A 26,619-nucleotide genomic window follows, 5' to 3' on the forward strand; every position below is an offset into this window, starting at 1 on the left:
TTTACACAGTAATGTGGAAGACATCTCTTGTAGGTTTGCCCAGCCAACAATTAAGTTATGCACAACAACACAAATGTTTTTCATGTGGCTTACTTTTGGCCATAACTGTGTAAATAATATAATACGACTCATTTTTTTATGGTGACCAAACTTGTATGCGGTAAAAATGTTTGGTAAAATTTTATTCAAAGGCTACCTACACAGGGACTTCATGGAGCATGCATAAGCACTGAATAGCGCATGTGAAAAAAAACACTTGAATGTTTATGAACAGGAATCTAGACGATGAAAGTGAAGGTGGCAAATATGAAGCTGCCAGAAAGAAACATGGCAAGCAGCAGTAACTGCACATCAAAAAATAAAAGAAAAAGGTTAAAAATATAAAAAAATGTAACAGAGATAAAGTTGATTTAAAGTGTTTTTGAGAGTTGGACTGATGAAGAACAGTGTTTTGTTCTTCTGAGCTGCTGTCCTGCTTTGCTTCTTATGGTCCGAAAAATAATTGGTCTTGAATAAAACCAGTTACACTTCTTGCAACCACATGAATAGCATTTGTCGATATGACAAAACATTTGGGAAGACTACCATATAAAGACTTAATAACACACTGAATAACATATTCAAAACACAATATTTGGAAATTTATTGAAAACTGGAAAGTATTCAGTTTTCAGATGTTCATGAAGTAAATGACACTGAATTGACTGAAAGCCCCTAAACTAAAGTGACGGACATTTATCAGACTGTTATAAAGAACTAGGCAGAGGCCTAGTTAAGTCGGACATACACTGCATCACTCATACAACTGACACTCTCATACTAAGATTAAGTGACCCTTAATGGGGAAATGGGGAAATTTCACCACTGCATTTAACCCATCCATGCAGTGAAACACCACACACACACACTCTAGAGGGCAGTGAGCACACTTTCCTGGAGCGGCAGGCAGCCCTATCTGCAGCAACCAGGTAGCAGTTTGGGGGTTAGGTGTCTTGCTCAAGGTAACCTCAGTCATGTACTGTCGACTCTGGGGATCAAACCAGCGACCTTCCAGTCACAGGGCTGGTTCTCTAACCTCCAGCCCATGACTGTCCCCAGGCATTAGTGGCAGATTTACAGGAAAATACATGTGAAAATGATCGATTTAGTTTGGCGGCAATATCACGCTGCACAGAGCTGATACAGTAACTGATGTTCTTAATGAGGCTTCTGTCTTGTAAGTTCAATTACATTAGAATGATGCATCATAACAGTGTTAAAAATACAACAAATGCCTGTCACTTTTGTTTAAGTGCGCTTATGTCAATACAATGTTATTTACTTCATAAAATATCTTATGTCTTGTGAATACTGACACAAGCTGTCATAAATTTCCAAATACTGTGTTTTGAATATGTTATTAAGTCTTTATATGGTAGTCTTTCCAAACATTTTGTCATTTGGACAAATGCTCTTCATGTGGTTGCAAGAAGTGTAACTGGTTTTATTCAAGACCAATTATTTTCAGACCATAAGAAGCAAAGCAGGACAGCAGCTCAGAAGAAAAAAAACGCTGTTCTTCATCAGTCCAACTCTCAAAAACACTTTAAATCAACTTTTTCTCTGCTCCATTTTTTTATATTTTTATTATAATTTTTTTTTTGCAGTGGAGTTACTGCTGCTTGCCATGTTTCTTTCTGGCAGCTCTCAATTTGGCACCTTCACTTTCGTCATCTTGTTTCCTTCCTTCTCGTTTGCATTGTTCCTCTTTTTTCCCCAAGAAGGATTCTTCCTTGCATACACCCACCTCTCCAGCTCTCTCCCTTGCTCATTCTGTCCCTCTCTTAAATTCCACTGCCAGTTGGAAAATGCTTTATTTGCATGACAAGCACTCTTGCGGTTGGCTCAAGGAATGTTGGCAAAGGGAAAAAAACATTCCCCATTCACTCTTGTTTCAGGCTTGGAGTCTTGTACTTCTCCCTCTTTTTCTGTCTTTCATTCCTTCCCTCAAGGCTACTTCATTTCAGGTATTTGCCATGAAGGAAAAGCAGCAATACTTCCTTTTGAGGGAACTTTCCAACTGCTGCTGTCTCTGTTCTTACACATGTACACATTCAATAAACTCGAGAAGCATCCCTTTCCCGTCATCTCTCCGCTTTGAAGAAGCTATGTAAACAGAAAGATGGAACACCAGGTGTTTGTGGCTGAAGACCAGCAAGAACACACAGCTGAAATGCTTTCCAACCACAATGAGCGCTATCAGGGCCTTCCAGGTCACACAAATACCTCAACACCTACTCTTATCAGGTCTAAGTCAAATATTTACCACTTTTACAACTTTAGCTGAGGCCAAGAGGTTAAGTGCCTTTCTTAAGGGTGAGAGAGCATAAGGTGATTAGCCTAGTGCTGATCTTTAGGACAAGGTTGCTTGTACAAGCAGATTGTTGACCAACTGACCGTCACTGTTGTAGTACAGCCAAACCATCTTATAAAGTAATTATACCCTTCTCAAGCTGAGTCAACCATGTTTCAACAGAGAAAACACAAAAACGAGCAGTTACATGCAAATTATGACTCTCTGGAATAGGCATTGCGAGCCTATTGGCCTCCCGCAGTTCAAGTCAGTTTGACTCTATTTATATTATGGTGTTTTATTACAAGTGCTGCTTTACAGAAATCCAGGTCTGATCCCCTAATAAGCAAGCTGAGGGTGGCAGTTTCTGAAAAGAACCTTGTTTAGAGCTTGAGGAAGAAACAATAAGAGGAACCAAGACCTTGAAATATACTCATTCTCATTTGGGCTATTGTTGATTACGTAATTAGATGTAAATAAATTAATACACAAAAAATTTTCTGTCAGAAAAAAAAGATCTGTCGGACTTCTGACTGAGACAAACACTCTTAGAAATATAGGTTCCTAAGTACTTGCCGCGGCTGGAAGAAACACCTTTAATCATAGAACGTTTACGTTATCTGGAGGTTCTTTAAACAGGGCAATTCAAACAGATTCATCCGATTTCAAAATGATTCCCTTCACTTGTAAATCATTACAGAACAGCGCAGTAAATTGTAAATGGTTTAAGTGAGAATAAAGTGCTCAGTATGAACCTCCTGCAGCTGTACGTACAGCATTAATTACATAGTCAAATTCAGCCCATACTCGATTGAGCGTGTCAGATGTTTCTGCGCTCAAGGCTCTTTCAATGTGATTTCAGATAGAGTTTGTGGAACCAACGCCGAACGCTCTGAGCTGTTGGAGGTTCACTGCTGACGAAAATCACACTGCACCGTTATGACTGATTCACTCTTATTGAAGTGGAGAACACAAAACACTTTCTGCTCAGGGGTCTCCTCACAGACTGAAGGGAGCCATCTTCCAGTGACAGTCAGAAACTCTATGACCCCCTCTTACAATTGGTATGTGATTGGTTCCTAGGCACCTCATGGTTGTAAAATAATGCTGCTTTAAAATCCGATTAATCCTTTTGGATCACCCTGTATTTCCCAGCAAAGTTTACTTCCGGCCTGCAACATGCTTCCCCCCTTACCTGTTACTAATGCATATGATCCAGCCAATCAGGGGCTTCTGAAGAAGTCTATTAGCTGGAGCAGGTGTGGTTAATTGGAGTTGGAGCCAGACCACTGGTTAGCAACCACTGTTCTATGGTACTTCTCTAAGGGACTCTTTTGGCACCTTCACCTTTAAAAGATTATAGGAATCAGCAACAATGGCTCCAAACTGTCCAAGCAGTTCAAAGCACAAGCAGAACCAAAGTAGAATTGGTTCAGTTCTGTAGTTATGCTGCCGGATTCACAAAACTACAAAGCTGCCATAAGCTGTCCTCCTTAAGGCAGTCTGTCATTATTCTACCACATCATTTACAGTAACTCTCCAGGCTCAACCCAAAACCAGCAGGAGGACAATCATGCTGTAGTGGACACAAGAATTCTTTCCTGCTGTTCAGTTAAACAGAGAACACTGTGATCCAGACTCTCCAATATTATACTGAAATGACCATATCCCATTGACCACACACTGTACACTACCTCCAAAAAAGTCAGAACTACCCATAAACAAACTATTAGTTGAATTATAAGTTAAAATTACAGAAATTATAGATGTATGTAGACTGTTTCAGGTCTAAAGCCCCATTTGAAGCTGTTGTAAAGAGCATAATATACACACATATGACCGCACACGTCAGTAAAATTCTGTTTTAATGTTCCAATAATTGAAAGCCATTGTGTTGTTAATGGAATCACTTTTGATGCTCGTCAACCATAGCTTGCCTTTTAACAGTATAACAATGTTCGTGTCTGAATATCATCGCTGTCCAAAGAAAAACATGCATCTCCATTTTTGTCGATTTTTAGTTTTCTACTTTATTTGAACATGGCAGCTGTCCTTCACATTAGCCACATTTACATGCAGCATAATAAGCTGCTAATAATCTGAATAATAGCTCAATCGGAATAGAATACGTCCATGTATACACCTCAGTCACAAGAGCCTAGTCCGATTGAGATCATACGGAATACAATTTCTATCCGATTGAACAAGGTGGGTAATCACAAACATGAAAGGCATCCAAACCCAAACTGTAGAACACAAAGTCAGTTTATATGCACATGACATCCTACATCCTACTCCCCACACATCAATTCCTCAAACCATAAAAAATATTGAAAAATACTCCGAAATCTCCAATTACTCTATTAACTGGACTAAATCTACTATACTACCAATCAACGTGAACTTATCAGATACAGCAGCACAGTCTCTTCCTATCCCCTTGAGCACCCAATACATCACATATCTGGGCATCAAAATTTCCTCCCAGGTGTCAGAGCTGCCTAAACTCAATTTTTACCCATTACTCTCAACCTTAAACAATGACCTGGGTGAACTTTCCACTATCCCTTATTGGCAGAATATCTACAATCAAAATGATCGTATTACCAAAAGTTATTTATTTTTTCTCAATGATTCCAATTCAACCCCACTCTACCTGGTTCAGAACCTTAGACTCTATTATCTCCAAATTTTAATCAAATTAGTCACATTACAGGAGCACAGAACTCAGGGAGGCCTCAAAGCCCCCAATTTCCAACAATACTTTCTAGCAAATCAATTACAATACATAATAAAATGGATGAATCCTAATCAAACAGATGAATTATGGAGAGCAGCAGACCAAGCTTCAAATAATGAGACACAACTCTCAGACTTACCAATCATTAGTACAACACTCAAACGCCACTCCTGTTTCAAAAACCCAGTGATAGCATCAACACTGACAGCTTGGTGGAAACTGCACAAGATCACTGACACGATAATTTCACCCTCCAAACACTCACCCGTATGGCACAACCCCGACTTTCCTGCCACCAAAAACACAACTACTTTACACAAATGGAAAGACAAAGGTATTAAACATTTACATCACATTCTACAGAATAAAAACTTTGTAACCATTTCACATCTAACCCAGGTGTATGGCATTGAGAGTAACCAGTTTCTGGTATATCATCAGCTTAAATCCAGTAATTTCAGAATTCCTAAACATCTTCTCCTCAAAAAAAACCTAAAATGCATAAATTCCTATCTGAGTTAGACCAAACAATTTATGTACCAAGGAAAAAGTGGGAAGATCTCTTGGTTACTCCCTCTACCGATCCTCTGGAGAAACATTCTGAAAAACACATTTAGCATGACTAACAATACTAACCTCCACTTCATACAATATAGGCTCATTCACAGAGTACACTACACTGGGGATAGTGGGAATAATAGACTTTGAAATCTGTAGACACACCAGTAAAGTACTTCTGGCAACTTGTTAATAACTCCATTGTTAAACCAACCCATCTCCCTATCCCCATCACCCTGTCTGTTAGGTGATACACCATCAGCCCATCTAAACAAAGAAGAAAACAGAACTCTTTTGGTGGCGCTAACCATCGCTAAAAAGACTATTCAGACAAACTGTAAAACAAGGAAAAAGATCTCCATCAATCAATGGAAAAACTTTCTAATAGAACATTCTCAATGTTCGAATCTCAGCATCTCTCAAAAACAGACATTATAGATACGAAAAAACATGATCAACACTAAACAATGTTCTACAGCCACCTTAACTTCGGCTTTTATACCTACCTGTGGTGCCTCTACCCAAATGTTCCTGGTCACATACTAACACACACACACACACACACACACACACAGACACACACACACACGCACACACACACACACACACACACACACTCACAAATAAATATATATGGCAGGTATTATAAATAGCTAAAGCTCAATTCATTCTCTGAGGGTACAAATATTATAATTTCCGTTTTCTTTTTTTCTTCTCTTTTTCTTTTTTTGTTTTACTTGTTCTATATGTTTGTTTTTCTTTCTCCGAATTTCTACCTTTTTTTCCTCCTTCATCTCCCCCTTGTAATTTTTGTTTGCTTGTATGTTTGCAGTTTGTTGTCTTCCCTCTACACAATGAGCGCGTGAATCCAATTACATTTCCTATCGGAAAGTTTAAGTACTTTCTGCGCATGTACGTCACGTCATAGCGAGAGTTTATAATGTTCAACATGGCAGAGCAGAAACTGGTCAACAGAGGAGACAAAGTTTATGCTCTGAGCATTAAAAGACGGCGGTAGGATGGACGTCCAGCTTATGTGTCTCAGAACATGACGTCTCCCTCTTGGCCTTCTTTAATAAGGACACGTGAAGTGCATTTTTCTGAGTCAGACGTGATTTTAAAGCAATTAAAAACACAAGTGTGCCAACTCGAAACTCATCTCACTCTGACTGGGCCTCACATGATGTTCTCGTTCATGGTAATGTTTACTCTAAGCGCTACTCCATGCGCTTCATTTTGGATCGGATTACTTGTAGTGTGAATGTAAAGGAAGATTTTCCATCAGATTATTGATCAGATAAACACCTCAGTCTAAATCTGCCATTGGAATCTATTGACTCAAATACATTGAATCAAATGTTTTTGCATGGAAACAGCCATTGAGAAAAATTGCATGTAGAATGGGGCAATAGAAAAGCCCCAAAGTCACTTGGAATAAAATCTCTTCACATTTACTTGTATTGAAAGTTTAGACAGTTTTTGCCCTCTCCTGTTAATTTACCATTTTAGAGATACCCATTTTTCTTTGGACAGCAATGATATACTTCATGTCCACTGATTGCAATGTTAAAGATTTTAAATCAGGAAATAATCTGAACTATTTCTAAATCAAGAACATCTAAACATCACTGTTTTTTCAGTACCGTATACCCTTTTAATTCCTCACCATTGCTCCCTTTGAGGAGCAGCAGAAGACATTAATCATGGCAGCTGCATAAAAAAAGACATGTGACTGAAACAGATGAATAATGGCTTATTGCTTTACTCTAGGACAGTCCAAAACCAAACAAGGACAGAACCTGACCTGGTTTATGATATACTCCTTATCCAGTCAGGTACTATGTCTGGAATTGTAGTCACTAACCAATAATCATGCGGTAATCCTTGCTGCAAATGGCTTATGACCCTTAAATACTCACAAAAGCAAAAATAGCATTGCCACGCCCACATTTTAACACAAATACCAGTAGTTAACTATGATGGTCTGATGAACTTCAGCATAAGTTCAGAGAGTATGATGTACAGCCTGGCTGGTCTGCATTACTGTAAAGGCCATTAACAGAAACAGCAGAGCCTCTCGCTCTTTTGTACTGTGCATGTGTGTGTTGGTGGGGGGAGAATGTTGGCACGGCAACCCCAGCTCGTTACTGAGAGCAACTGCGAGGAGCATTTTTAGAAGCGAGAGGGGGATCTCCTGCTAAGACCTGGCAACCCCATCAAAGAGTTCGCCCAAGGGAAATGAGCGATAAAATGGGGAGGAACCATTAAGAGGAAAGTAATGAAGACACATATCATACACATGCACAAACACACGCACACACGAACCCAAGGAAACTTACCAAGTTCTTCAAAGGAGAACGTGTAACTTCCTTTGCACTTTGTTTCCAATTACTTTTAAAATAATGGGAAACTCTTCCTCCTGCTGTGCGCATGCCTTTATGTGAAGGTGTTGCTTATATGTGTGTGTATGTGTCCACCAGGCACACAAACACACACCACCACCACATGCAAACTGTAAATTCTGAACATTGAACCCACTCTGACACCAAAGAGAGATCTTCACAAACCTTACCTGGCCTATCCACTTGGATCTCTGCCAACGAGGTTATTCTTCCCTTGTTGACACCCAGTGGAAGCCATTAAAGGCATAAACGACACAAGCTTGATATTTATGGTTCACCACGAGAGATAAGACTGTGGGAGATTATGAGTATAGCACCGTAAAAACGTTAAAGTCAGGTGGATTTAAAATGAAAACATTTTTGAATTGGGCAACTCAGTCAGGTCAAACATACAACTTGAGCTTCGTCAAAATAGCATTAAATGTGCTGCTTCATTATGAGCTGAAATTACTTTACTGGGTTTCCACCTTCACTCGCAATTTGTTTACTGCCAATTCCCACCTTCAGTCAAGGACTCCCCCTATGTCTTTAGGCTAGTGGTGGGGAGTCCCAGACTTCTGACCATGGAGGGATTCAAACTCAGCATCTTCCAATGATCAGGCAGTAAGACAGCAATACTGCAATACTCCAGAGCTGTGAAAGTATATTCATTTAAAAGAAAGCAGTCTGACCTGGGCTCAAACACCTCCCCACACTCAGACAAAAAGCAGGGTCTCTGCTTAGTTAATGAGCAGTTACCTTGGGTGAAAAGACTTACCAAGAGAAAAGACTTCAAAGTTTTTATATTGTTACATTCAACATTTTGATTTTCTTCCTTCCTTCCATGCTTCCTTCCATTCTTCCTTCCATGTTTGCTTCCTACCTTCCTTTCTTCCTTCCATGCTTGATTCCTTCCTTCTGTGCTTGCTTCCTTCCTTCTTTGCTTGCTTGCTTCCTTCTTTCCTTTTTTCAGTGCCCGCTTGCTTCCTTCCTTCATTGCTTGCTTGTTTATTTGCTTCCTTCTTTCTGTGCTTGCTCACTTCCTTCCTTCCTTCTGTGCTTCCTTCCTACCTTCCTTCCGTACTTGCTTGCTTCCTTCCTTCCTTCCTTCCGTGCTTGCTTGTTTATTTGCTTCCTTCCTTCTGTGCTTCCTTCCTACCTTCCTTCCATACTTGCTTCCTTCCTACCTTCCTTCTGTGGTTGCTTCCTTCCTTCCTTCCTTCCTTCCTTCCTTCTGTGCTTGCTTCCTTCCTACCTTCCTTCCGTGCTTGCTTCCTTCCTACCTTCCTTCTGTGGTTGCTTCCTTCCTACCTTCCTTCTGTACTTGCTTCCTTCCTACCTTCCTTCTGTACTTGCTTCCTTCCTACCTTCCTTCTGTGGTTGCGTCCTTCCTTCCTTCCTTCCTTCCTTCCTTCCTTCCGTACTTGCTTCCTTCCTACCTTCCTTCCTACTTGCTTCCTTCCTACCTTCCTTCTGTACTTGCTTCCTTCCTACCTTCCGTCTGCACCCTCTTCCTTCCTACCTTCCTTCCGTACTTGCTTCCTTCCTACCTTCCTTCTGCGCTTGCTTCCTTCCTTCCTTCTGTGCTTGCTTGCTTCCTTCCTTCCTGCCGTGCTTGCTTCCTTCCTACCTTCCTTCTGTGCTTGCTTCCTTCCTACCTTCCTGCTGCGCTTGCTTCCTTCCTACCTTCCTTCTGTGCTTGCTTGCTTCCTTCCTTCCTGCCGTGCTTGCTTGTTTATTTGCTTCCTTCCTTCTGTGCTTCCTTCCTACCTTCCTTCTGTACTTGCTTCCTTCCTACCTTCCTTCTGCGCCCTCTTCCTTCCTACCTTCCTTCTGCGCTTGCTTCCTTCCTACCTTCCTTCTGTGCTTGCTTGCTTCCTTCCTTCCTTCCGTGCTTGCTTGTTTATTTGCTTCCTTCCTTCTGTGCTTCCTTCCTACCTTCCTTCCGTACTTGCTTCCTTCCTACCTTCCTTCTGTGCTTGCTTCCTTCCTACCTTCCTTCTGTGGTTGCTTCCTTCCTACCTTCCTTCTGTGGTTGCTTGCTTCCTTTCTTCCTTCTGTGGTTGCTTCCTTCCTACCTTCCTTCTGTGCTTGCTTCCTTCCTTCCTTCCTTCCTTCCTTCCGTACTTGCTTCCTTCTTTCCTTCCTTCTGTGCTTGCTTGCTTCCTTCCTTCCTTCCTTCTTTCTGTACTTTCTTCCTTCCCTTTATTTTATTGTTCTGTTTTAAAACATTAGGTCATGAAAAAGTACAAATACGTACTTTCACCTGGAAAACATATTTAAGGTTTGCAGATGGACCTTGACACCACTGTTGTACATTTGAGGGAACATTTACAACGTTTGTAGCTTGATGAACAGAAAATGTACCTGCACAGAACCTTTCATTCTAACTGTGTGTAATTCAGCTTATAATGAAGCAGCACATTTACAGCTGTTTTTCAGAAAGCTCAACTCAAACTGACATGGCAGAAATTCAGCGCTATAAATGTAAATTAAGAGGATTTGTAACTAAACTAAGTAGAGCTAACTTAAAAAAGCTATGGAATCACTTATTTATCATTTTAAGTTGATCTGACCTTTTCTTATATATATATATATATATTTTTTTTTACAAAGAGTACATATGCTGTGTACATCTCTTTTTACATGGATACAGTATGTAAATATATTACATCAACACAAGTACAAAGTACAATGTCTTTCCTTACTTTTGGCACAGATTGTGTTTATGTAACATATTTAAGTCATGTGGAACTAATACACATATTTGAATGATTCAATGCATCACTTTCAGTTTTTTCAGCACAAAGCAGAAACTGCGATTCCTTCTGAAATAAACTGTTTCACTTACTGCCCTTGCAGACTGGCTACTGTGCCACATCTTCATCGTTGATGAGAAAGCAACTTTCAGTTGCACCACATATCATAAGTGCACAGACATGATGTGATCAAATCAAATTCCACGACATTTGATTCTGAGGTGAGATTAAGTGTATCCCAGATAGAACTCATCAGAAATATAATGAAATAGTACTGTAGCTTTCAGAACAATGGAATGTTGACCTCAGGCCATTGGAGGTAAATCATTCTCTGTGTGTTCATTTGCAGTTCCTTCTCAGTTAAATAATTGGCAGCTGGTTTTTGTGCCCTTCACAACGGCATTTCATGCCAATGGGTGCGTGTTTATGTGTATGTGTTTGTGCCGTGTTGCTGAGGCGCCTGGGTCAGTTTCCAGCCCAGAGGATGAGATGAATGGGTTTAGTGTATAGCGGTAATAAATTACCATAGTGATTATGTTTCTTTAAAGGGGAATTCTCTTATGACTGTATAACTCATCTGCACTGCCGGAGGGACAGCAATGCTGAGGAACAGATGTGAAGTACAGTAGATGTAATGCACGCACAGACAATAAAAGGCAGATACTTGCAAGAACTTTCTTGCAGGAGTCGCTATGGGAACACTAGCACAGCATTTCTCATACTGATTGAACATCCACACCAAGAGGTTCATGAGTTGCTTCATGCGAGTTGGAGTTGAGTCTCAAGCTCTAGGGGTTGAGTCTGTGGAGTGCAAGTCTTGAGTATTCAATAGAGGATTTCGTTCAGTCTCAATATTAGCTGAAGACATTAAACATACAACATTAAACCCCTATTAAAACATGTCAGGATCAACAAAGCTTCAAATAACGAGCTTTTCATTAGAGAAAAACCTTAACTCTGAAGGATAGAACTGAAGAAGTAAAAAGGCAAAACAGCTTGAAACACTTAGCTTCCCTGCTAAAACCAGCATGGACCAGCATGTGTTGTATTTTGGCATGCTGTTCAGCTGTTCAGCAGCAATGACCATTAATATGCTGGTCACTAGCAACACTAGCATATGCTGTGTTTTGGATGCTGGTATGCTGGTCAACCAGCATGACCATACTGGGTGACCATCTAAAGCAGCACCTTACTAGACCAGCATAAACCATCCTGAACCAGCTAAGGAGTTATGGGAGCCATTCTACTCTGTGCTATTTTGTTTCAGAAGGGTTGCACTTTATATAAGATAACTAGCTAGCACAACAGCTAATCCAGCTGCTGTTTTAGTGCATTTTAAAGCAACATGTTCTGTAACTTATTAAATCTTAAAGTAGATGTTACAACTTTGGCCATAATTGCACTAGCTAGCATACTTGCTATTCACAAATACAGAAAGTAAACATGCATCTCTTTTCATGTGAGATATGTTTCAAATACATGTGGCTTCAATTCAAAATGTAAAGTAAATTATATACAAATACATTATTGGCCCTTTTTAAAATGTATATTATAAACACATTCTAATGTATATTGTGATGAACTCACTGCTGAGGTAAATTGTTTAAAAATTTGCTTAAATGCCTAAAACTTTCACTTAGTACTGTATTTCTTTTTTGTATGAGCAAAAAAACGTGCCAGCCACCCATTCTTAACCATTCTGCATTTACTGCATGTAGCGCTTTGCTCTGTCTGTCAGACTGGAGATTTTCCTATAACTAAAGGCTATTTAAATACTTGGTATGTATTTGTGTTTTTTTTTTTCAGCACACACACACACACACACACACACACACACACACACACACATACACACGCACACACAGAGAGACGCAAATTAAATCTTTTTAAATTCCTGAGAATCAGTTCCTGATGTATTAGTGACACATGCTCACACACACTCTGGCCGAAACCTCCCTAGACTCCACTATGCATACCACACTAGCATTAATCTATAGCGGCACCTCCATAAGCCTACAAATCCACAATATAATTTAGCTCTCCGCCCCTATGACGAGCCAAAAGCTTACATAACCCGATGTCTCTCCACACCTGCAAATGACTGGGCCCAGTGCATTAAGCAGCGCTACGAGGTCATCCATCGTAATATTCTTCTTCTATATGGGTCCATATAAGCAAGAGCTTAACCTAACAGTGTTTCATTTCAAAGAAAAGCAGGGGTACATGTTATTAAAAGGTCTCTCTCTCTCTCTCTCTCACACACACACACACACACATACACACACACAGGCTGCTTGTGGAAAAATCTTTAAGCGATTTAAAACCTTCAGCTCAAACGATGTTCTGGCCTTATTGAATGTACATTAAGAGCATTAGCTTATATGTGCCCATAAGTAACTGTATGAAGTACCTTGGCCAGACAATACATTACCACATAGATGTGTCTTCAAAGCTCTCAAAGCAGGTTCAAAACAGGAAAACTGCAATTGAGGAAACTTTCTCATAGTTTATAATGACCAAACAAGTCTTTGGTGGGTATTTAGGCTTTATTTTGAAGCAAAACACCTCTGACATTCAACAGTTGCATACTAAGGGTGCCAGTAATTCCAGAGCTCTGAAGCACATCCCCACAGTAGTCAGCCAATCTCTCAAGAGATCAATAAAAGCAGTGAGAAAATTGAAGTTCTTTAATGTTATGACTAAATATGGCAAGATTATCTAGGTTAACCCCTTAAAATTCCAGTCTTTTTCCCCTGATTTTAAAAACTTTCTGCAAAATTCAATCGTCAAGTAAACAAAATCATTCAGCCCGGTTTCATGTGAAACATGCCACTAAAGAGAAACTTACAGAGTAAAATTGTTCACAAGAGTGCTAACAGGAACCAGACATCAGAAGAGTTTAATGTTACAAGACAGAAAACTGTACAATAAAAATTGTCACTAATATGTTGGCTGACGTTTTATGATAGATTACAGACAAGATTTTGGGCCTGAAATGTATTGTTTTTTAATTTGTTCATGGTGAAGAGATACTTATATAGACTTTGGGCTTCGTACAACCCTCAATTATTTTGTTTCACAAGAAGTATCATTAGGCATTAAAACAAAATAGTCCCCAAATGTATTATCAAAGCCAGTTTATGAGGAGCCTGGCCACTTCCTATTCCCCTCGTTATATCAAAACCAGGACTGCTAAACAGCAGACGGCACTCACAAGTGAGTCCTCAGTGAATGAGAGTAAATGATGCTCAGCGGCTAAAAACAAAAAGTTAAAATAGTTTCTAATCACCCGCCCAGAACCTGTTTTTAATTTTAGAAAGTAGAGTGATGTCTCTCACTAAAAAAGCTAATAAATCTTACCCATATATTTCCTTCTTTCCACAGCAAACGGGTTTTTTGCAGCAGAAGGCGGGCATTACTGCTAGAAAGTGATGACTGATTGGCGAGCAGAGCAGCTCATTGGCTGTTTCCGCTCACTGACGTCATGGACATATATGAGGCGTTCAGGAAATGATTATATTCTATTACATTCAAAATGTTTAAACATTTATAAACTATGATTTTGCGTAAATGCTCCACATCCACCCATTTATTTTGGACTCGCTCGGGAGCGCCCTCTAGTGTTTGAGAAAACTGGAAGACATTCCAGAGTGGTTATTCTCCTCTCTTCAAGTTCTCTGGTATTATTATTTTACCACTACCTACCATACATATAAAAACACATGTTGACACAGGTTGACTGGTTGTTTTGGACAGTAAATAAACTGACCATATTTGCATTGTGACCTCTGGTTCCTTTCACCACCACTGTAACGGAATCAAACTTCAAATAGGTTACACTTCAGTGAATGTTTTTTTACATGAAACCATTCTGAATGACTTTTTCATCAATGGTTGAATTTTGCAGAAATTGTGAAAAAAAGATAAAAACAAAACATTACTATGAACACGTTTAGATGTTTTAACTATGTACAGTGGCCGCTTTGTGTTCGTTCTTTTCTTTGAAAACCTCATCAGAAGGTCAGACTTCTCTCATGTGTTTAGTCTAAGGTCAAACTGATTAACAAAAGGCATTTTTTCATAGCCTTTCTTATTTTAACCAAGGTCACTGTAGCACTGAAGGATATCTCTAGAGCTTTCAAGCCACGCCATGAATCTTCAGATCCATGAAAAGCATACTCTGTATGTTACAACCAATACTATTCAATACTAATCAATACTTTGATTAGTATTAATTTCCTCATCACTAAAGGCCAGTGAGGAATCAGCGGTAAGTGCCAGAAACATTTTAGCTACTGCACCAACAGAGGGCTTCATGTAACAACAATGGACGGACTAGAACATTCAATATGACAGCATTAGCAACACGACATGGACTTTTTCATCATTCATAAGAACCCATTAAGACTTTGGTGGGGGTGGGCTTTGCCTGTATTTTTTGGAGTAAATAGTGGGCTGGAAGTAATATTTGTGCCTGTTATGGGTCAGTATAAGGCCAGTACGCAAAATATCCAACACTACGCCAAGGTGATGGTATCATATTTTGGATTCAGTGGGAAAAAGACTTTGCACGTTAGGCTCAAATGGGTGATGAGAGAGCGTATGGAAAAAGTCTGGAAAAATCTAAAGAAAATGGAGCGCAGTTCCACAACATCAAAATAGCATGACACATGCACTTTTGTGGTGATGTTCATGAGTCTGGCTGGAGTGCTTGCTTTATGAGCAATATCTTAAAAGTCATTCCTTTTCGGTCACAGATTATATGTAATATTTAACCACTTAAACACCAGTGGTTCCAAAATGCAGTAAATTGTGTGTGTATGTGTAGATCATAAAATACATGTCCTGTTCATTTGAGGGGAGCTTCTGCAAATAAATAAATAAATAAAATAAAAATCTGCATTTATTTCATGCAGTTACTGAATAATCTGCCTTCCAATTTGGTCGTGTAAATTCAGATGGACAATCCAAAATACACTCACCGGCCACTTTATTAGGTACAAGTAAAAGGTAAAAGGTTGGACCCCCTTTTGCCTTCAGAACTGCCTTAATTCTTCATGTCATACTTTCAACAAGCTGTTGGAAACGTTCCTCAGAGATTTTGGTTGGTTATTTGAGATACTGTTGCCTTTCTATCATCTCGAGCCAGTCTGCCCATTCTCCTCTGCCCTCTCACATCAACAAGGCGTTTTCATCCACACAACTGCCGCTCACCGGATATTTTCTCTTTTTTGGACCGTTCTCTATAAACCCTAGAGATGGTTGTGCATGAAAATCCCAGCAGATCAGCAGTTTCACTTTCCACTTTTTCCACCAACCACGCCACTTTCAAAGTCACTTAAATCACCTTTCTCCCTCATTCTGATGCTCGCTCTGCACTTCAGCAAGTTGTCTTGGCCACCTCTACATGCAGAAATGTATATGTGATTGGCTGATTAGCTACTTGTGTTAAAAAGCAACTGAACTTACCTAATAAAGTGGCCGGTGAGTGTATACCCTGGAGAATAAGAGGTTAACTAACTTATACAGACAATTTTTTTTTTCTGTTGAAAATCCTTTAGCCTAGGTCTCGGTTTAATTTGCCTGGCCTTAAGCCTTTAATCAGACATAAACTAGTACAGTAACTGTTGTTCTCTGAGCTTCACATAGAGTGGCAATTAGAGGCCTGTAATATCTCCTGTCACTGTTTACTCATTTGAACTTCATTGCAGGCCTGCCCTTTTGCACGTACAGTAGGTTTATGCTTCTCAAGAATGTCAAGACGATCAGGGGGTAGAGACAGAGAGAGGGAGAGAAGCTGAGTGGAGGGAAAGAACACTGTGTCCATCAGCGTGTTTATCTGAGCCGCCGCATGTTGTTTAAAATGGAGAGCAGAAGACACGCTGTGTTTACCCCACCACTTTCCATTTTTACTCATTGTCTTCATAAGAAGTCAGTGCTGAGATCATGGAGCTGCACCTGCGGCATAGATCACTCTCAGAGCTCTAAAATGGCCTCCTCTTCTTGGCTTTCTCCAGCCCAGGATATGCTGCAGGAAAGCACGTTCAAGTGCCAGATAATATCAGCAATCTCTGATCCAGAGACACAAAACAGCGGAACAGTAGAAGCAGAACTTCTAATCTTAGGTGAATTCAGACAGTGTTAGTTGTTGTTACGCAGTCTTCTTTGTTTGTTTACTTGTTTGTTTTTAAGAAAACTAGGAAACAATATTACTGACTGCAGTATAAAGAGAAAGTTTTGTTAAAAAGCAAAGTCAAGATCAGGACTATCTAGACTAGGGGTGTGCAAATTTTGTGTGTTGGGGGCCAAAGCACAATGTTTATAGTTAGCCAAAAAGAAAAAAAACAATACACACGGATCAGGCATAACTTTATGACCACCTCCTTGTTTCTATGTCTATTTTATCAGTTCCACTTACTGTATAGCTGCACTTTGTAGTTCTACAGTTAAAGACTGTAGTCCATCTGTTTCTCTGATACTTTGTTAGCCCCCTTTTACCCTGTTCTTCAGTGGTCAGGACCCCCATGGACCCTCACAGAGCAGGTACTATTTGGGTGGTGGATCATACTCAGCACTACAGTGACACTGATGTGGTGGTCGTGTGTTAGTGTGTGTTACCCTGCTCTGAGAGGATCAGACACAGCAGTGCTGCTGGAGTTTTTAAACACCTCAATGTCACTGCAGGACTGAGAATAGTCCACCAACCAAAAATATCCAGCTAATAGCGTCCTGTGACCAGCATCCTGTGACCACTGATGAAGGACTAGAGGATGGGGGGCAGTTGTGGGCTGGAGGTTAGGGATCTGGCCCTGTGACCGGAAGGTTGCCGGTTCGATCCACAGTGCCGACAGTCCATGACTGAGGTGTCCTTGAGCAAGACACCTAACCCCCAACTGCTCCGCGGGCGCCGTGAATAGGGCTGCCCACCGCTCCGGGCAAGTGTGTGCTCACTGTCCCCTAGTGTGTGTGTTCACTAGTGTGTATGTGGTGTTTCGCTTCACGGATGGGTTAAATGCGGAGGTGGAATTTCCCCGGTTGTGGGATCAAAAAAGTATCACTTAATCACTTAATGACCAACACAAACTGTGCAGCAGCAGATGAGCTATCGTCTCTGACTTTACATCTACAAGGCGGACTGACAAGGTCTAATAGAGTGGACAGTGAGTGGACAATGCAACAATGCAACAATATGCTTCTAAATGCTTTGTACATCCATTTACAGCAATTTTTGACATGATGCATGAAGGAAAAACATTTTCATTTCTGCAATAAAGATTGTATTAATAATAATCTAGCATTAGTATTTTTGTATAATGGTGTCACACAAATTTCCATTTTTGCCTTTTTTACTTTTTTTATCCTACCACTGTCCATTTTTACTCCCTGTCTTCATAAGTCAGCGCTGACATCGTGGAGTTGCACCTTTGGCATAGATCCCAAGCAACCCTTTACACTGTGTTACATTTTCCTGATGAATGGACTAATATAATGGTAAAAAATGAGTAGGGAAAATTTGTACACAACTGCGCAAATAGGTAGATTCCAATTCAGGTTTTTACAATCCCAATTCCAGTGAAGTTGGGACGTTGTGTAAAACATAATTCAATTGAATACACTACAAAGACAACATATTTAATGTTCAAACGGATAAACTTTATTGTTTTTTGCAAATATTCACTCATTTTGAATTTGATGCCTGCAACACGTTCCAAAGAAGTTGGGACAGGGGTATGTTTACCACTGTGTTACATCACCTTTCCTTTTAACAACACTCAATAAGCGTTTGAGAACCGAGGACACTAATTGTTGAAGCTTTGTAGGTGGAATTCTTTCCCATTCTTGCTAAATGTACAACTTCAGGTGCTCAACAGTCGTTGAGTTACCCATGCCATGGGCACTAACACACCCCCAGACCATCAGAGATGCTGGCTTTTGAACTTTGCGCTGATAACAATAGAGACAGTCCTTTTCCTCTTTGGCCCGGAGGACACAACGTCCATGATTTCCAAAAACAATTTGAAATGTGGACTCGTCAGACCACAGGACACTTTTCCACTTTGCGTCAGTCCATCTCAGATGAGCTCGGGCCCAGAGAAGCCGGCGGCGTTTCTGGGTGGTGTTGATATTTGGCTTTCGCTTTGCATGGCAGAGTTTTAACTTGCACTTATAGATGGAGCGACGAACTGTGTTCACTGACAATGGTTTTCTGAAGTGTTCCTGAGCCCATGTGGTAATATCCCTTACAGAATGATGTCGGTTTTTAATGCAGAGCCGCCTGGATCAAAGGTCACGGGCATTCAATGTAGTTTTCTGCCTTGCCGCTTACATGCAGAGATTTCTCCAGATTCTCTGAATCTTTTGATGATATTATGGACTGTATATGATGAAATCACTAAATTCCTTGTAATTGCACATTGAGAAACATTGTTCTTAAACTGTTGGACTATTTGCTCATGTAGTTGTTCTCAAAGTGGTGAACCTCCCCCCATTCTTGCTTGTGAACGCCTGAGCCTTTCAGGGATGCTCCCTATATACCCAATCATGACACTCAACTGTTTCCAATTAATCTGTTCACCTGTGGAATGTTCCAAACAGGTGTTTTTTGAGCATTCCTCAACTTCCCCTTTTGTTGCCCCTGTCCCAACTTCTTTGGAATGTGTTGCAGACATCAAATTCAAAATGAGTGAATATTTGCAAAAAACATTGCGTGAATATTTGCAAAAAAAAGTTTATCCATTTGAACATTAAATATCTTGTCTTTGTAGTGTATTCAATTGAATATAGGTAGAAAAGGATTTGCAAATCATCGTATTCTGTTTTTATTTATGTTTTACACAACGTCCCAACTTCATTGGAACTGGGGTTGTACAATAGAGAGAAAATATGAGGCACGTTTAGCAGTCACAAATTTTGACAGCCGGAAGTCCCGTCCCTTTTGACTAGAATTAAACTAAAATAAGAAAATGATATATTATTATGGTAAATATAGTATAAAATTATGTTTTCTGTCATTGGGTGTAGGGGTGGGGTTTAAGTAACCTTCTGGCAGGCCAAATCAAGTCCACCCATTGTCCACACTTTGATCAGCTCTGACTTACAGTATATGGATTAGACTGAAGTAGAAGTATTTTTCTGATACTCTGGTACCGTCACTGTATCCTTTAAATAATTTGAATAATTTCACCCAACTAGGTTACATCTCACAGGGTTACATTTCTCTCATCTTCATTGTAATCTCAAGCTGATAAACAAACAAAAGCATTTTTATACCCTGTTTTTTGCCAATTTTACCCAGGATGGCAATAATTCTTTTGATAACTATAACACGGAGGCATGTCCTCAGAGTTACTGTCTTTAGAGCATTCAAATCACTGTATCTTCATAAAATTAGTAAAGAAAAACTGTCGATACTGGTCAGCACTTTAATCCTGAGTCATTATCTTCATCATTAAAGACCGTTTTAAGAATTACATTTAACTGTTTTGGTATTGCAGCAGCAGAGGTGTTCAAAAAACAACAGTGCACCCACCTCACCATATAAAATGCACAATAACTATATTCTAGAAAGCTTCGAGTTAGTCCTTAACTAGCTCTAGTTAGAGTCTTGGGTGCTGTTTTCGTTCCTGACTGAGGCTTCAAAATTTCTCCTGTGTGTTGTAAACTATACTGGAAGAATAGTTCAGGCTTGGTCTTTACATTTGGAATGCAACACTGCCATCTAGAGCCAAGCAGCTGTAAACTGAATAATCTTGTGTCTTTCTGAATCCTGGGTTTTTGCTGGCCTACCTTACTTAAATCTGCTCGCCATAACAATATCAATTAGTTAGAGAGTAAAAGATGAACTACTTCTGTACTGAAAATCAAAACTGCTTCTGTATTAAGTTCAGAAAGTGTATATACTGGGACACCAATGCTTATCTCTGAAAAATATATTCACGGTGGATTACCTGCTCTGTTTTTATCATTCTGTTCTGTCTAAGCATTACAACCTTTTTAGAGGAAATTAACCTGCCCTCTCCTCTTTCTTTCCCTCTCCTCTTCACTTCTCATATATTGCCCAAGAAGGTGTGGAAAGGTGGAGAGGACAGAACGCGATGGAAAGTGTCAAGTCATGGCATGGCAGACATTCCAGCAGGCGGACAGAGCCTATTTATAATGACAGGAAGACACTGAGTTACTGAGAGAGAGAGCTCTCTTACCTCTCCCCCACCATGGCATCCAATCATGACTTTCTCACCTATCATTATGCAACTATTAGGTTGGCAGAAGTTCAGCTTCAGACCTGTTGTTACCAGCATCACCTCTTTCTGCAGTTCCCCTTAGTGGCCAATCTGCCAGCAGCATCACACTGATCATTTTAATCACTGTAATAAAAAAATGTAAAAAGAAAATCCCATAACTTTGTGTGCAAATAGATTTAATAGAACACTGTTGGCAGAAATAACATTTTAGGTAGGCCTGTGAAAAAGTGAGCTACAAATGCAAAAATGTCCCACAATGCCATAAAAACATTGCTGACAGCAGTACAGGCGTCTCCCTAAATATTTGAATGCTTTCACACTATGGTGACACAAAACAATAGCAAGACAGTGAGTACATGAACTAAAATGCTGAATTCAAACAAATTCAACCAACTCTGCAAAACTGCAGTACTATAAAGCCTGCATCCACCAACCACAGGCACAACAGCTCACAAGAGTTCACTCAGACAACTGAGATGCACAACACAACAAAATGAAAAACCAAAACTGAATCATTCTAGGCTAAAAAAAAATCCATCCATCCATCCATCCATCCATCCATCCATCCATCCATCCATCCATCCATGTGTCTATCCATCCAACCATCCATCCATCCTAAAGTTTGTGTATACATTTGCTTAGACAATCTGACAGAACCAAGAACATTGTAGGTTACAGACATCTGATGTTTTTCAAATTTGGCTTTGAAAGTAGGTAGAAAATGGTGCACTCTATCCACTTTGACCACAGATGGAACTTTAATTCAAACACTAGCATGCTGACAAAGAACCGAATGCTTGAAGCACTGATGGATAGCAACTGTTTCTAAGCAATAATTTGACAGTTCAGAAAATAAGACAGAGTTTGGGACTGATAGATTGAACTATACCTCTATATTATATATGATATACCTATATACTCTATATTATAACTATACCTCTATATTATATATGGCTATATTAAGGCCACAACAGCTGACTTCTTAATATCAAAAAATCATGTACAACCACCAAAATAAAAAATACCATTTAAACACAATATATTCCATCAACGTTATTGAAGCATAAACTGAAGGACATCCAAACAGTCAAAAATAGCATTTTATGGCTATTGGGAAAAAAGGTAAATGTCTGCTTTGGAACAAATTGGAACAGCAACCACTTAGTCTGCCAGTAAAGAATAAGGTCATTTTACTCTGAGTCAGAAACACCTCAGACACATCCTCACTCCATATCAGAGAAGCTTGACTTTCCCTTAAATGCTGATTATGCACCAATACCTCTTACTTTCACTTGTCAGTTGTTCAGCAAAATATACAATATAAGTGAAATCTCCAACATGTGGACTTAATGTGCACATTACTGTGAAAGTTCACTGGGCCGCACGGCTGTCTAATCTGTCTAATTCTGTCATTCATTTTGGCTATAAGGGGGATAATGCAGACTTTTGAAAATGTCCAGAAAGATTGCTTCAGATACAAGCTTCTGCAGACTTCACTATGTGGAACTGATGACACAAAGTTTCAGGAAAAAAATAATAAACAAAAATGAATAAGACATGGGGATAGTGAGCATTCAGTAAATCTTAAAGAAAGTAGGTCTAAAGTCTGGGAGACTGGAGGCCACTGGCTCCAGTACAACTGGGTATTATATAAAATGATGTAGCAAAGATAAATCAATACACATGCCTGAAAATGTCTACAATAAAAGTAATATATTCAAAATATAAAAATGTATATGTACCCATATTACATTATTCGTCATTGTAGTACATTTTACATGTATATTTTTGACAGCTGTTCACTCAACAAACACAACTTTCCAGAAAATTCGTAAGCCATTTGTCGAAGATGCTCCAGTCTCATTCATCTCTAGTCCATTTTTTCAGTTTCAACTGATTGAAAAAGCAGTAAGCCCTCCTGGGAAAAGTAGCTATTATGATAACTATTCCATTCATCCAACCCCGCCACAATGGCCATGAAGTACTGTGGTCATTCCCAGTCCCTGTCCTAGAGACCCTATGGCATCATGAAAGGGTTTGAAAAGTACACAGATTGAACCTAAGGGTTAAGTTGAAACCACAAAAAGTGCTGAGCATGTGGTTCCTGTGGTTTTTGGAACCTCTGCTGTTCTGGTCAGCTCCACTGCTTGCTCCTCTGATATTAGAAAGTCATTACAGATGCATTCACTGCTGTTTTCTGCCTGTTTTCTCTAATATGCCCTATGCTAATATGTGACAAGCTCCACAAAGCCACATGGCATGACAAAGACACAAAGAAAGAGGAATAACACTCCATTCATGCTCTTTAGATTAGATCATTGATAGGACACTGCCAGTTTAAGAGTCTGCATGATCATGAGTCAGACAGCTTAGCGGCCTACTATGCTTTTACTGAAGCATACACATGTTACACAGTCACCCTTTATAAAAGATGAGGTAGTATTTTTAGTATATTCACAGTGGGCACTACCACTGCACTGCACATGGGGGTTATCTATGTGAACACGTTACACAGGAACTCTTTGACCTGCATCTGAAATGCCACTACACAATCCCCGCTGAGATCTAATTGGTTTCCATGACCACTTAACGTGGAACATCCCTTCTCAAGTAGCAGTTGTACTAACAAACATTTTTTGGCACATGCACACATATGCATGCATTTGCGGTCATCCCACGCACTGCAGATTAGCTTTATCTCACACTTTGAGGTCTGCTTAATGCCACTGGCACATCTGTGAGAGTCCTAAGGACATCATTATTACCAGATAGTCAACAATTCAACTCTGGTAATGCCCTGTTGAAAAAAACTGAAGAATTTTAAGTGCTACTGCCATGTTGCTATTACTAGGTCATATTCAGGAACTTCATCTGACAGTGTTCCTGTCTTTGATTTAACTGGGCAGCAGTAGGCAATGTGTGCTTGGGTTTGCCTTCAGCTATGAATATGTTTGATAACGACCCACATAAACTGGAAACGCTACCATTGCAAATAATTAGTGAAAGCTAGTAGGGGCCACTTACCAGAATCCCAACACAATCATGCTACCTGGACCCAGACATCATGATTTTTCACTCTAAATACATTAGCATCTTTGGACAAATTATTTCTGTCAAACCAATTTTCTTTTTAACTAATATGAAACTGGGTACCATTGTGAGATTCCTCAACACCCAAGAGTCACTTCCTTCAAGGGGAATGATTCTGGCAGAGCACCAACAGAAGGCTTAGCTGCCTTGCAACGATACCTCTATAAATAGCTGATTGACACAGAACCTTCCAGTATTACCAGACGAAAATGCTCTCGAACCATCAAGCTACAGCAGTTTTATAGCACAGCTTCGAGCCAAAAGGTGCTCAGGCACAGTCAACAGGGTATCAGGTAAGCAGATGAATAGCAAGTGAGGTTTTGATGGATAGGTTGTTTACAGGTTCTAACAGTTTTATTTTCCATTAGCTCTGTTTCCAATGGCTATCTACCTATGTTAACTAGTATATACACCATTTTAAAATAATTACAAAAGCCATCTTGTTGTCTTTATGCTTTTACCTGCCATAACTGAACATGAAAGGATCTCAACTCGGTTCCTCAAAGAAGTTTCCTTTAAGCAACTGCCAGCAACACTGCAAGATAGATTCATACAGCAAGATAATCCCTTAATTGTCTTACCTGACTAGAGGCTGGGGGTTACCTATCACCCTGCATTCCAGGCGAATAGGACTCCCCTCCGCCACCTCCTGGCTCTTCAGCTTCTGGGTGAACCGTGGAGGAGCCATTGGCCCATCCACACTGACCCCACCACCTTGATGCTCACTCCCTGCTATGCTTGAATCCATTCCCGCTTGGCCTCTAAGAGCTGCCTCCTGCTGGAGCCCTGATGAAAAGGATGAGGACGAGGAAGAAGACTGAGCCTGCTGCGCTGCCAAGCGATGGCTCCTTGGGGACAGGTAACCGCTGTCAGGTGAGGAGGAGTCCTCTTCTCCTTGGCGTTCCAAGCTTCTAGACCCTTTGAAGATGGAGGAGAGCTCCTCAATGAAGGTGGCAGCCCGGGTGCAGAATTCGGTGGCAGAAGCTGCCCGCTCGTTGACCTCCAGACCTCCATGGACAAGACGTGGGCGCTCTTGCTTGTACATGGGCATGACGGACTTGTGGCAGACAAACTTATCAGGTGAGGCCGGGGATCCAGGAACTGCACAAGCCTGTGTGGGCCTGCTGAGCTGAACGCTCTGACTAGAAGTGACTTTAACCGATGCAACTTCGGCCGAACTTGATGTTGGCGTCACTACCGGAACTGGAAGCATCGTACCTTTGGTCTCTGGGTGGACAGGCTGATGCTCTGTTGCGGTTGGGGGCTGTGGGGGTGGGTTAATGGAAGATGATGGGAAGCAAAGATCCTGATCACGTGCTTTGGGGAGGGTGGCATGGACTGGGGGTTCAGTGAGATCACAGGGGTCACTTGTATCGCTCATAGCCTCTCGAGCCAGGTCCAGACTGCGGTTAATCTCGTCCTGGCTTAGGAAAGCAGAGAGTTCTGGAAAGTCCCCATCCCCTGCCTCAAACTCCACTAGGGAGTCCAGGTAAACTTCACCATCTGAGGACGCCTCTGAAAATACACCCCCATCCCCCTCCAGAGATGCAGCCCCTGGGGGGCGTCTCTCTTTTAGTAGCACAGAGAGGGGGAGTGTGTCATTCCAGCTCCTGTCCTGCATCCTGCAACACACACACACCAGGACATGTAAACAACTGGTACAAGTAATAGAAACTGTTAAGTGTGAACACAAGATTGGTTGTTGGTGAGCTGATGGCTTGATGTTTTTGATTAGTGAGATGAAGGGAAATCCCATTTTCCCCTTGTATAAATATGCAATAAACAATAACACTTGAAGCTGAGATTTGCAGACATTCTAAATACACCACAAATAAATTAAGCATTGTGAATAATAAACATTTTCATATTCACAGTAAATAACAAGCTTACAGTAAACAATGACCACTGGAAAACAAAAAGACGCTTTGCATGCTCATATTCAGACAGCACTAACAGTAAACATGCACTCAGAGACAGATCGCAAGCAGTTGTTGTATGATGACTCAAAGATTCTGTGGGCACACCTGATGGGAATTAACCAAAGAGCTCCATCAGCCAAACAGGGCATGACTGGCATTCAAAACAACCCCTCACCTTCTCTTTCTCCCAGCACCCTTCTGCTCAGGACAATCAGTGTTCCAATTAATGTCATGCAAAAAGCAGACCTAGCTCTCAAACTCTACTTCAGTTCATGCTTCCATTCAAACATTTGGAATCACCTGTCATATAAATAATTTACTATTTTATTCGATAAAACCTTTATTGCCCGTGAAAAAGACAAAACAAAAAGAAACATCCTTTCTCTAGTTTCTCCTAGAAAAACAATGAAGGACAAAAGAGACTTTTGCTTATTGATCAGGGTATATTTTGGTTTGTCCATGAATTTACACGATCAAATCCTAAGGCAAATTATTCTGTACTGCATGAAATCAATGTACATTTTTACTTTATTTATTTATTATTTTTTTAAAAGCTCCCTTCAAATGAACAGAAAATGTGTTTTATGATCTCACATATT

The 26,619-nt window shown here is 40.3% G+C and overlaps 1 protein-coding gene across 3 annotated transcripts in view; it reads right to left on the reverse strand.

Moving 5' to 3' along the window:
* The window catches only part of palld (palladin, cytoskeletal associated protein), a 175,748-nt gene that overhangs the window by 142,552 nt on the left and 6,577 nt on the right, over positions 1-26,619 (reverse strand). For all 3 annotated transcript variants that reach the window (XM_017687836.2, XM_017687827.2, XM_017687824.2), the window contains exon 2: positions 24,683-25,723. In XM_017687836.2, coding sequence (XP_017543325.2) covers positions 24,683-25,722 — 1,040 coding nt within the window. In that variant the 5' untranslated portion in view covers position 25,723. The remainder of the gene's footprint in view (positions 1-24,682; positions 25,724-26,619) is intronic.

Source organism: Pygocentrus nattereri, chromosome 4 (genome assembly GCF_015220715.1).
Source record: "Pygocentrus nattereri isolate fPygNat1 chromosome 4, fPygNat1.pri, whole genome shotgun sequence".
Classification (NCBI taxonomy): Eukaryota; Metazoa; Chordata; class Actinopteri; order Characiformes; family Serrasalmidae; genus Pygocentrus; species Pygocentrus nattereri.